Here is a 13,483-nt window from a genome sequence, read left to right as displayed (position 1 = left end):
ACTGAGAAGTTTGTAAATCAGCACCTATCCAAATATATTGAAAGTACGGGGGGACTAGATCCCTCCCAATCGGGGTTTAGGCCAAGGCACAGCACTGAGACCGCCTTGCTGTCCGTCGCTGACGATCTTCATATGCTACAGGATAAGGGTTATTCCGTTATCCTGGTGCTTTTAGATCTGTCAGCGGCGTTTGACACTGTCACATGAGATCATGACCTCCAGACTAGTTGACATCGGTCTGGGAGGCAAGGCGCTGGCCTGGTTAAGGAGTTTTTTCACCACACGTACTCAAAGAGTCATACTGGGTCCCTACCAGTCAGAGGAGGTGGAGATCTCAAAGGGGGTGCCACAGGGCTCCTGCTTGAGCCCAACGTTATTTAACATCTACGTGGCACCCCTAGCTAACATCATGAGATCCCACGGGTTCATTCCCGTATCGTATGCAGACGATACCAACTCCTTTTTCCGTTTAAAACCATGACTCCTGAAGTACGTATCTCCTTTGCCCAAGGGATGAAAGAAGTGGCACACTGGATGGCAGCAAACTTCCTTCAGTGCAACGTCTCTAAGACTGAGGTGATGCTCTTTGGGGAAGCCAAACACCTGTGGACTCCTGACTGGTGGCCTCAAGACCTAGGCCCAGTCCCTGAGCCCAAAGTGGTTGTGAAAGATCTAGGAGTTAAATTGGTTCAGGAGCTCACCCTTAAACATCATGCTAATCAAGTGGTGAGCTCCTGTTTCCATGTTATTGGGCTTCTCCGACGGGTATTCCCCCTGCTACCTGATACCACCAGGAAAACACTAGTTCAGTCGCTCGTGTTGAGTAGACTGGATTATTGTAATGGTTTGCTGCTAGCCGCAAATGAGGGGATCACTGCCAGATTACAAGTGGTGCAGAACACGGCTGCTCGCCTTGTCCTTAATGCCCCGGCCCGTACTCCCTCAAAACCACTACTGAACAAACTTCACTGGCTTACAGTGAAACAGAGGGTGTTGTTTAAAACTTGCTGCATAATCCACAAGTGCCTCACTGGGAATGGCCCTCATTATCTAACAAAAAAATGTACTCCATACATCCCCTTAAGATCTCTGAGATCTGGTGATCGTGAATTGTTAGTTGTCCCCAGGTTCTGGAAGACAAGACAAGGGGGAAGGGCTTTATCAGTAGCAGGCCCGAAGTTTTGGAATGAACTTCCTTACGAAATTAGATCATGTAAGGAACTTTTTTCCTTTAGGAAAAAATTAAAAACTTTCCTGTTTAATTACTAGCTCTGGTTGGACAATTAAAAATATTAGATAGGGCCTTTTTGCTCTTAGGTGCTGCCAAAGGCGCGGAGATACTCCTCAGGGAGTCGATTCCCAGCGCGGTACAAGTGTGCAAATAAATAAATAAATAAATAAATCAGCAAGGTATCCCTTCCATTGTCTTGCTTTCCTGCAATCTGTAGTGTTGTATTAGCAGTATCTTGAAAGTATCAAGGCATTAGCCTTTAACCACCTGGTTCCACATCCCTATCGAAAGCAGCCCAACCCTAGGTTTGAGAGATGGCGTTTGGAGTGTCAGAAGTCAACAGATATTCAGAAAAAAAACTTTGTGTATATCCAGATTTATGAAAATACAACCATAGCATTATATTAATTAGTGTGTGAACTGCCCACTAGGTTTCATCAGCAAAATGCTATTAACCTATTGTTGTGTTTGCTATGTTTGCCTTAAGTGGCCATGGGTATGCGCAGGCGTAGGTCCCCTGCTCACTATGCCACTGGATTCAAGCTAGCCCAGCTGATGAGGGGTGAAACCCCGAAACCTGCCCCAGGATGCTTGTTTACTGTCCAGGGAGGACCTGGCCTGACCGTTCGGGCTGAACTGTTCCCATGAGTAACAGGGTCAAGACTGATTTACATATGACTGGGTCCAACCTGGGGTGGCATAATGAGCAAAAGAACGATGGATTAAACCCAGATCTGACTGAGGGTGAGTGGCTGAAAAGGTTCAGCACTCCGTACATCATCTTGTTGCATTTGCTATTTTTCCTCAAGTGGCCATGGGTATGCCCAGGTGTGGATCCCTTGCTTACAGTGCCACTGTATTCAAGCTAGCCTGACTGATGAGGGGTGAAACCCAGAAACCGGGCCCAGGATGCTTGTATCCGGTCCAGGGAGGACCTGGCTTGGCAGCCCATGAGGAACAGGTTCAAGACTGACTTGCATATGGCTGGATCCAAACTGGTGTGGCATAGTGAGCAGAAGAACAATGGATCAAACACAGATATGTGACTGAGGGTGAGTGGTTGAAAGGTTTCAGCACTCCCTCCATAATCTTGTTGTGTTTTCAAAAGGCTTTTGGACTGTCAGCAGTCATCAGATATTCAGGAAAAAACCTTTAAGTAGATCCAGATTTCTAAAAATACGACCATAGGGTGTATTAACTAGTGGGTGAACTGCCCACTAGGTTTCCTCAGCAAAATGCTATTACCCTATTGACAGAGGTTTTTATAACTGCCTGCATAGTGATGTGGGTAAGCGCCTGTTTAGACATTTAGTCCAGTGTCTATAAAGACAACAATCGGACATGGGGTACAAACTTATAAGAGGAAAATGCAAAACTTCTCTGATAAAGGACGTCGAAGTAGCAGTGGACATTAGTCTGAGGTCATGTAGGCAAATGGGCAACTTATCTTCTTAAGCACATGATGAGGTTAAGTTTTCATTGCATGCCCAATGGTCCTTGAGTAGGAAAATTACATTCCCCTGCACCTCTATTCACTTTTCTGTGAATTGCCATTGCTCTGTTGATGTATGCATGAATGCAGCTGTTGAGTTCTATGTGTCTTACTTTTTAGGCAAAAGGAAGATGTTGCAGGGGAAAGAGCAATTTGTGGCCAAGAATAAATATATATAACATCCTAGCTAGTATCATACAAGCTCTTTGTTATTTTGGTCATGCACAGAGTCTATGTTGTTGTATATGGAGTGCATGATCATTCTCAATATCCAAATATCCAATTACTTAACATGCACACTGTAGGCAACAGAAAACGAAATACAATCTGCTGACATATTCAAGTCAACTATGGGTCATGATCCGCATTGAAGCAATCTCCCACACCCTCACTCTCAAACATTTGTCCTACTTTCACATAGCTACTCTAATTCTGGTCGATTTTCACAGTGGGAACTGAGAATCTAATTGAAAATCAGTGAGCATTTGTAGAGCGAAGCACTCTCAGGGGTATTTAGGTCTGTGAATGCAACGTCAGAATAAAGGTCAGAAACGAGCAGAACGAGGCAAAATAAGGGTCAGAAATGACCAGAAACAGGGAAAATAAAGGTCAGGAAGGAGCAGAAAGGGGCGAAATAAAGGTCAGAAACAAGCAGAAAGGGGCAAAAGTAAGGTCAGAAACGAGCAGAAAGGGGCAAAAGTAAGGTCAGAAACGAGCAGAAAGAGGCAAAATAGAGGACATGAGCGAGCAGAGAAAAGGAACAAAAACAAGCAGAAAATGAGTAGAGGAGGCACCAAACTGAAGGCAGCAGAGGGAAGCGGTCTGTAGGCAAGCTGGACAGGAGGAAAGTCGCAGGGGGAGCTGGCATGAGGACCTCCAACATAAGAGCCGGATACCTTTGAGTTCTCTAGTTTGTGGAAGAGCTTTACTCCCCACATACTTTGCAGGGGGCAAGGAGATCAATTTTTTCTTTTAATACCATTAGGGTATCCTGGGTTACCCAAAAACTTCCCATAAAAACTAGGGCTGTGCTGTGGTCTTGAAAAATCTTCCTTTGAAAGTGCAAAATAGCATCAGCTACAGAGGCTGAGAATAATGTTTTTTAGATCTATTTGTGTTTAGGGACTCAGAAAGAAGCGAGACGGGGCTGCGTGGTAAATTTATTTGTCTGACAATCAGTCATACAAAAGAGACACTGAAAAGCTATTTGGACAGGAAACAGAATATTCAAACCATTATCCCTCAGGTACTTTTGACTGGGACACTATCACCAGAATCCTCATTTTTTAGTATGCCCTTTTCTGAACTATGATGCCATTTTCTACATTTTGAGCAACACAAGACCATGCTTTCTTGAGAACATTTAAGAAATCAACAATCATCTAAAACCCAAGTCCACACCTCCAATGCAACCAGACTGGGTGCCCTATACAACACAATGTTTAGGACCTAGCAGAAGACTTCAACTCATTTTCATATTTGCCAAATGTACATAGGTTCTCTGGGAAAAACAAAGGTAATCCAGATAAAAAGTATTTTAAAGGATTTTTCCCTCAAGGAATGTTTAGTATTTTAATGAGTTCTCCCTTTATCTAGCACGAAGCCCTCCATTCAGCAGGACCTTCATCAAATACCAGAAAACTATTTTACAGAACGTGCCTTTCCATGTTCTGATACAACACCTGTTTTGAAATCATGATTTTTCAGCCCCTTTTTAAAGTATATATATTTTGTTTTTTTAAAGGTTTAGTTATGTCGATTTGTTCATTACAGATCCACAGTAAACTAACATAACCCCCATCCACCCCCTTGTGCTGGGAGAATTCTTAGCTTCAGTTAAACCACCTTAATGCCACATCTTCCCAATTTAAGGACCCTCTGTTGGCCATCTTTTGTCCGTAAACATGTCTCTACAGCAGCTTGGAGGAGTATGGAATCAGCCAGGCAATTATAATAACAAGCAACTGTCTCCTAAGCTTGTTCTCAAACACTAACGCATACAAGCAACATGCAACACATTCATTGTGTTTACTGCAACAAGCTGATTTAACTCCAAAAGAGAAGAGGCAAAGACATCTTTTGTAGAAGCCTAGGACTATTGATCCACTGAGACACACATTTTTCACAGTTAAGCCCAAATCTCGCTCATCGATATTCATGTCGCAGCTTCTCGTTTTAGAAATGGTCTTTCATAGAATGAGACTTGGTACATGAACTCTGTTCACTCCCTTCAGGAACATGAAGGTTTATCTTCCCTTCCAGTTCCCTTGAGTATGCACATCTCAAGTCTCCAGCCTGCACTGGTGGAACATGAAGGTAACACAAAAACTGTCCTAGTCTACCCCAATACTTCTGATAATGTTTGCCTCAAGAACTGGACACAATATAATGGATAAAGGCATGTGTACAAAGGTCAAACAATCAATGAGGTATGTCAATAAGATGCATGTGTGTTGAATGCTTGCTACTGACAACTACTGAGACAATGGTCATCAGCTCAAATAACTTGCCGATAGCAGTATCCTCATCCGATTTTGAGCTGGAGGATTGGCCACTGGGAGGAGAAAGCCTCTTTTCTAGATCTTCCTTTGCTTTCAGTTCCATTCCTGAGTTTTGAAACCTGTTGGCAATGTCTTTCCCTTCATGTTCCTCCTTATCCACGTCATCCTCCTCCTCCTCTTCCTCTTCAGGGTCTGATCCACCCCCTTTCATGTTAAATAGGCTTCCAGGAAGGTTTGTCCGCTGGGGAGGCAGATTCTGAAGAAAAAGTAAACGCACAATTTATTGTTGAGACAATCTCATTAAATATGAATTACACCATCTTGATTGCATTGAATATTTATGCTATTAGAATTAACAATCCCACTATCTTGGAGGCATATGCCAAATAACCAGAGACTTTACAGACATATTTGCCCATGGCTTTAAAATATGTTACCTGGACTTTTCACTGCTAGCCTTAAAATGTCTCCTGTTTAGGGGTTCCTACTCTGAAGTGCAGCTCTTTTGGGTAAGGAAGTCATAAAATGCAAACTCAAAAATGTAGAGGAGATTTTTTTTTTCATAAAACAGGTCTGTGCTTACATATAATTTCGCCCTGAATTTTAATAACCAAGTTACTTATTTTGAACACCTAAATAAGCTTATTCTAGCAGATAGTCGTAGGTTAAAAACTCAAGACACAGTATGGAAGATCATTCTTACACAATAAACTCCATGTGCCTATCAGAGACAATAAATTACAACAGAAAGCTGGTGCACAATAAGTGACAAAACAAACAAGAAGGAAATCACAGTCCCAGCACGACTTACCTCATAACATCTGGATATTAGTTCTCTCACTGTGACTTTTTTTTTAAGTCTTCGGTCAATGAAACTAAGGTGGCAGATAGGATACTGCAATGTATCAAGTAAGGTTTTGCACATCTGCACTTTGTTCTAGTTTATCATTGGGGGCTCTGTGTGCATGACAGGGGAGAGGGGGCTCAGTGGATTCAGCCTGAACTACTGAAAATCTGTCAAAAATATCACTGAGCTCAAACATATTGTAATAACCCTAAAACTCAGAACCTAAAAGCGAAGTAGAATTCCACTGTAGGCAAAAATGATGGTTTCTGGGTGCTAAATGACAGATTTTCTAAGCCACTGTCCGATGTCCAGTTGAAAGGTCCACTGGAGTTTCTCTGGTCAGTGACAAGTGTAAACAAGAGACACAGTTTAAGTCATAGCTCCAAAGTGGTCTAGAAAGTCAAATGTTCTAACAGGGTGACTACTTGTAGCTGTGAATGGCGGAGCACCCATGGTAAGTCCCTCAGGGGTATGAAACTTTAGGTGCCCATATCTTAAAGACCAGTAATAGCTTAAATCTTTAGGTGACCGAAACTTCTCTACTCTAATCCATTGGTGCAGGTCATAAGTAATGGGGTGCTTCAGAACCCTTTCCTAAATACAGAGGTAGGAGGCTAGGAGGGGCTGTGACCTAGCCATAGAATCCTTAGCGCGGCTGATATGATGTGACACCCAATTAAGCAGCTGGACCTGGGAAGGAGAAGCAGAAGACGGAATAACTGTATGCTGGTGATATTCTGCTATATCTCTAACTCCCAACAATCGGGCTCTCTGGTCCCCACATCCTTACATTATATGAAAAGGCATCAAGACTTGCTGAACACTGAAAGACCATCGAGAAAACATTCACCCAGGTCCTGGCAACATCACTCGAACTAACCCCTGAAATGGCTCTTGCAGGGATCTTGGATGACCTCGTGGGGATAAGAGCGGATCGAACCTCGGTGGGACTAGCCACGGTCTTAGCTAAAAGGGACATCGCCCGTTGCTGGACATCTCCACAAGCACTTACACTGTCAGCGAGGTGGAATGCTGTGTACTGATTCGCAAAAGTGGAAAAACGACTTACCTGGCTACAGGGTGCCCATGCAAATTTAAGAAAGTATGCAGGATGTGGTGAGAATATTACTGATTTTACAGCCAAAATATGATAAATTATTTGGGATTGTTTTATAGGGAGATACACGGGACATGGTGTCGATGCACAGCTGATTTACAAATTGTCAACTGTAATGGTATCCTATTTTTAAATAAAATTTACTTATAACAAAAAAACCTTCAGGTGACAAGGACACCTCTGATACTGGACTCTCCATTCTTACTGAAGCAGTGAAATGAAATGCTAGATCCAGTCATGTTGTCAACCCCTGGCATCTCTATAATTGCATGTGATAGAGAGATTGATGGTTCAATCACTACTGGATTTATGATAACTGGTGTCAGCCAACATGACACCACCCTAAGGTCAAGATTTCGAAACAAACTCCCAAGTAATCCTGTTAGAGTGGAAACACCGTGATACAGGCCCTATGAAGACAAGAGTGCTATGTGTCAGGTCAAATCAATATGCAGCCTCACGGAAATCACAGTTCTGGATTGTCTACTGCAGCTCTTAACCCTATTGAGAAACCGATGTTTCTGGTTTCATTCAGGCTAGCTGACCGGCCAGGTTCTGGGAGGCACTGGTTCCTGAGAACACAGACAAAGGATTTAGTCAGTTGACACTTGCTTGTGCCACCTAATCAGAAGCAAACCTCCCATATGCTGGCTGTAAAACCTATTTTCTTACACAAGAAATATAAATTGTTAGGAAAACAGACAGACACCTAAGGACCACAGATTAACAATGGGGACCAATTTGAAAAGAAAACACTCGTAGTCTTCTGGGCGCATGTTCAAGACCAAATACTACACATCCCAGACAAGACTCTGGGATCCTATGCTAAGCAGAGCATACAAGATAATTATGACAACCTAGAAAACGGCCGTCAGAGGATCAGCACACATTTGATAATCATGAAATAAAAAAGGAAACATGATGAAGAAATGGATGATGATAATTTGTAAAATACAGCATTGCGGAGCAGCTAAAACAGTGAGATTAGCATCTCTGCAGCTAACAAATTTGAGGCAAGCCGCTTCAACCAAATAATGTTGCTGACCTTTGAAGATTGTTCTAATCTATTTTTCCATCAAAATGGGTTCTTAGATTAACCTTAATTTGTTGTCACCATTTGATATTATCGGTTACATTTTTAGATTGTCCAACACTGAGTTAGACACGCCACACTTTACTCACCATTCAATCACTCATCATTACAGCAAAAATTAGAAGATCTCCGTAAAGAGTCTCCCTGTGGGGCCGGATGTGCATTGCAGCGCCAGCTCGACGAGGAGCAATCCCAATGATGAAGCATGACACCCCTTTGAGTGTGTGAAGCTTTATTTTCTGATCGTTAGGATCCTTCTCCTCCTGTAGGGTTCCAATCTCTATTTCCTAGCTTTTTCTATCTTTGTAGGAACAGTCCCCTCTTCATGTGTGACTGATTAGATGGGGGCATAGGTGCTGGACCTTTAATAGCTCCTAATCCCCTCTCTCTTGATTAACTTTAACACACTCACTTCACAACCCAACGCCAAAAAGAAAAAAGAAATCTTACCCCTATGGCTCCAGTTTTCAGTTTAAACTTCTTTCCCCCTTTCATTGCACCAAACATGGGAAGAGATAGTTTTTTAGGTTTCTCAGCAGCATCCCTTTTAAAGTAAACAAAGAAGGAAGTTAGAAAAAGGGAAAAGCGAAGCGATCAAACATAACTAGTGCATAATTAAGCAAGTCACTCAAAGTAGAAGCATTTAAGCACCGTTCCAGTACAACGCTTGACAAGTGCTTCATAGAATAATTGCTTATATAGCCCACTTGTCCCTAATCCTAACTTACTAGAAATCAGCAAACTGGGCAGAAGTTTGGATAATCTATTCCTATAGTTTTAGAACTATATGTCAGTGGATTTGAACAATTACAACTCCTCACTTTCCGGAAAAGTTGTTAATAAAAACCAAATGACAACCCCACAAACTAAGGAATTACCAAAGGCATTACCTTTCACCTGAAGGTAATGTGAAACCAATAATGTTAAAAAACTACTAACACTGTTTTCTTACGTACACTGCAAGGACCCTGAAGTACATATCCCAGGAATAAAACCCTCCTCGACAGGCAGCCATGATGCCAGTTACACACTACAGTGACCAGCCCACAAAAGCTGCAAGCTTGCCCACACTTACTGAGGCTTCAGCTCAGGCAACGAGGTCGGCTTCACCATCTTGACCAAGACCTCCAGCCTCTGCTGCTCCTTCTTCAGCTCGGAGGATCGTAAGTGCAGCTTCTTCCGCGTCACACTGTCCAGCGCTTCGCCAGACCTTATTTCCCTCATAAATGCGTCCAGAGAATCTTGGGCGGCGGACTGGGACTGGCCTGGGGAATAAAGCAATGCTGATCACCTTGCGTCGTATGCCCAGATAGCAGTAAACTGTGCTCTATAGCCCTGATTCTGAGTTTGTCAGAGCAATAGGTGCTATTTATTGCATCTGATAAATAACAATACTATGCGGTACGTTATTTATCGAGAGCGATAAATGGCACTATTCCAGGTTTTGGAGGACCAACATGCAGATTTTTTGTGTTTAATGCACCACAATACACCTGGTACAGTATATACCGTAAATCTTTAAACTGTTAAATTCTGGCAAGTTTGAGCTGCTGGAATTTAACACGGGATGAGGTTTTTAACTCACCCAGCATTCACCAGGTGAAATAAATGACACCCATTTCCATCTCCTGAGCAAACATAGGTTTGTACAAGTGTTGGAAAACTCCAAACAAGTGGGATCCAGGAACAAGTCTCAAGGACGCACACATCCAACATGTAGATTCCTTTGAAAGCAATGCAAGCTTTTTAATATGTGGAGCTCTGGCACTTCCCAGATTTAAATTATTCAAAAGTGCCATGAATCACTCATCTAATGTGTTAAATCTCACTCAACAGCCGCTTTGTCCAGAAGAACAGTTTCAAAGGATCTGGGACAGCATGCCCAGGAGACTGGAGGCACACCGCAAACATTTCTCCATTTCCTCTTTTTAAATACAGTTAATTGTCACCGTTCGGCTGAAGCCCACTTTGTCACAGTGAAAAGGGGTTCTTAATAATATAGAAGATAGAACTAAAAAGAGCATGAGTTTAATTATTGTTGGTTTCTTCATTAATTCTTATCAGTTAAACTTTAAAGGAATTATTAAGGCTCTATAAATCTTAGCTCAGAGAGGTAAGCACTTCCTGCAGAACTAATTCTGTATTTCATGCTTCAAATGTCAATAAAGTGGAGTACCATGAAGTTGGGTAATAGTAACACATGTAATGACAGTTCTACGAAATAATAGGTTGCTGTATTAAATGTATTCATTAATCAAGGAAACGCTTTCTTCAGTTATTTTGTATATGATTGAAGGTAACAAGTATATGGAAAAATGTAGCAGTATGGCATTACGGCATCTCTCTGCTACTCCCCAGGGTGTGTAGCTCCACTAACACTCGTCTACATGAGCTGTACATGACCACAATATTTAAAGCAACTCTTACTCCACATTACAGAGTGTAGAAACAAGGAGGGGGACCCTGTGTGCGCAAAAAGTTGTACACATCTAGGCTCCTAGGTAAACAACAGTTTCAGATTAAATAAATCTGCATGTACCAAAGCGTTATATAAAATAGAGGAGAGACTCAGAAAAGCGAGGACAGCCAGGGAAGGATCTGGTTCAAACTCAAGTAGGATTGGTACATCCTATGGAAATAAACTGGACAATAAACATCATCAAAATATGGAGGGTGTGCTGGCCTCATGAGACATAAATCAGGCATAAGAAAGGGTGGGTATGGACCAGCCATTAGGAAGTGGGCATGTTAAATGTAAGTGTGGCAGGCTTGTTCTGTGCCCATCATAGTCCTTTCTGTAAGGTATGGAGTCCAAGTGTTTGTAGTCTTAGCAAGATATGTCATACAGTTTAGACCCAGAGACTTCCTGCAGCTATTGTGTCCCTCAAGGGGTCTTTTGAGCTCCAACTGATAGTAAGCAACAATCTAGCCAGAACGCAAAATGGACGTTTGACCTACTAGTGTGGCACCCTTGGCTGGTTCTAACAAACATGGAGTTCCAAGGAACAAGGGTGTTTGAGAAGAGAACAATTTTGCCTCATGTTAAGGCAGCAATCAGATACTACTAAGTCAGTGGGCCTATCTTTTCTCTCACCGGGTCTTGCACCTACTGCCCTTCCACCCAGCTAGGTTTGTTGGGACAAACGTTCCATGAATAGACTGCTGAAGCTCAGCCATCCTGTCCTTAAAGCCAAGTGCGTTCACCCCACTGAGCTTGACAATACGAGCGAGAGTGTCTACTGAACTTTTTGCACAGGGTATTTGGTGATGGACAGTGGCTGCAGCAAGATTCCAAAGTAACAAGTTTCTTTTACCTGTAAACCTGTCGGGAGGCTGCCTACACAATCCTCCCTTGTAAGAGGCTTGTTCAGACCCCATAAACAGGATCCTTAGACATCAAGTACGAAAGACGCTTGCTGATGGATTGGCACGTGTGAATTGAGAATGAAGTGTTTAGTGCTGGGTCCATTGGACTTCATATGTGTGTGCTGCACAAGCTGGTGATGTCCATATTGTGCGTGTAAGCCCATACAATATCCCTGTCCCCTTCCCTTAAACCTGTAACCTTGTGGGTGGGAGAGGTATCTAGCACTTTCCCTTTGTTCCTAATGCCTGGGCCAAAGTCAATCCTTCCCCATGTCTGAGTTGTAGCCATCTCCCCTGGCAAAAGGAAAGAGCAAGGCGCCAGAGAGAGGCTAATACACACCACACAGAGGAGACCGACTAATGTAGTCTAAGGGTGGAGACTTGTAGGAAACCCACAAAATTTGCCTGGAACAGAATGCAGGATTGGTGGAACCGACTGAAGTTCTAAAGTGCCAGGCCATCCCAAAGGTTCTGGCGTGAAGGCGTAACCACTAAAGCGGTGTTTGTACTGGCCCCTTCAGACAGCACTTGGTTCATCTTCACTGACCTGACACCAAGAATACTTCTGCACTTGTGTCACAAAGAAAGACAATAGAACAATAGAGTCACCCTGCTTCACTGTCATTCTCCCTCTAGGTCTTGGCACCATCTGGGAAAGCTTGCAGAGTCAGCCTGCAGCTGCGAACTGTCAAGAGGAGAAAGACCCACCTTTTTGCAAAGGAGCTGGACTGCTTGTGCCAGGAGTGACCAGATTCAGGGGGAAATCTGCATAAGGCCCACCTTACTGATTAGACCTGAATGAGGACAGCTTGATAGCTATGATGTAACCACTATTAAGCAGCACTGGTAAAAGCTGAAGTTCTATCTGGGTTGTGGAGCTGATCTGTTACCTTCAAAGAGAAGGGTTTACTTGTTGCACTCTGCCCAGACTTTTCCTTTTTCATCTCAAGTCATGCAGGTTAGATGAGGTAACCCTGATTCTGGGACCATTTAGACAAATGTTCTAGAGCATATGGTTTCAGAGATCTCATCAAATAGAGCTATGGTTAAGACTAACTCTAAAAGTTCCAATAACCAGTGGCTACTCGAGTCATCAAAGGCTATGATGAGTGCTACCTGTCTTGTGTGTTCAATCGACACATTAAAGCTGTATGGCAGCTTACAGGTATTCAAACAGAACCAGCCCAATATTTTAAGCTTTCCCCCAACACTGGTCAAAGATCATAGCCAAGGAAACTGATCACTTGACTCCAGTTACTAACTAGGGCCCCTAATCGGAGTAGCCTTTGTATAGCATTATTGCAAAGGAGGAATAAAGATGTTGAACATAAGGTGCTTTTGATTTTTATGGATAAAATTGTATTTTATTTTTACTAACTATCCACATGTTTCAGCAACACGGAGAGAGGAGATGAATACAAATGTTTCAAGAGTATATTTATGCATTATGTAGAAATTGTTTAGGATTGTTTCATGCCCAGTAGTGTATTTTAGCACTAGCAGCTCCTTCAGCAGTTCTTCATAAGGCTCTCAGAGTCCTCTGCCCTTGCTCCCTTGGGCCGGTAAACACTGAGTTTATGGCTGTAGTACATGAGAAAAAGGGATCTCCTTTACCCCCCTAACTGCCTCTTTAATTCTGAAGAAAGAAAGTTGAGCCAATCGGGAATCCCATCAATACTTCGGGTTTGTATCCTCTCCCATGCGTTTTGCCTACAGGACATTGAGGCGTTAACCTGTTTTCACTTGCCTGACAAAAAGAAGGAAGGTAAGTCATTCTTTCTGGGTCTTTTTGCTGCTGTGTAAGCATTGTAGGACTTCCGTACTCTGGAATACCAT

The 13,483-nt window shown here is 42.8% G+C and overlaps 1 protein-coding gene across 1 annotated transcript in view; it reads right to left on the bottom strand.

Moving 5' to 3' along the window:
* Positions 1 to 13,483, bottom strand: part of SLC4A1AP (solute carrier family 4 member 1 adaptor protein) — a 119,138-nt gene that overhangs the window by 46,762 nt on the left and 58,893 nt on the right. Inside the window, exons 8-10 of the mRNA XM_078647497.1 lie at positions 9,357 to 9,546; positions 8,732 to 8,825; positions 5,234 to 5,480 (exon numbers count right to left, since the gene is read on the bottom strand). Of these exons, the coding sequence (XP_078503623.1) occupies positions 5,234 to 5,480; positions 8,732 to 8,825; positions 9,357 to 9,546 (531 nt within the window). The remainder of the gene's footprint in view (positions 1 to 5,233; positions 5,481 to 8,731; positions 8,826 to 9,356; positions 9,547 to 13,483) is intronic.

Source organism: Lissotriton helveticus, chromosome 6, assembly GCF_964261635.1.
Source record: "Lissotriton helveticus chromosome 6, aLisHel1.1, whole genome shotgun sequence".
NCBI classification, from domain to species: Eukaryota; Metazoa; Chordata; class Amphibia; order Caudata; family Salamandridae; genus Lissotriton; species Lissotriton helveticus.
This window is presented reverse-complemented; position numbering and strand designations above follow the sequence as displayed.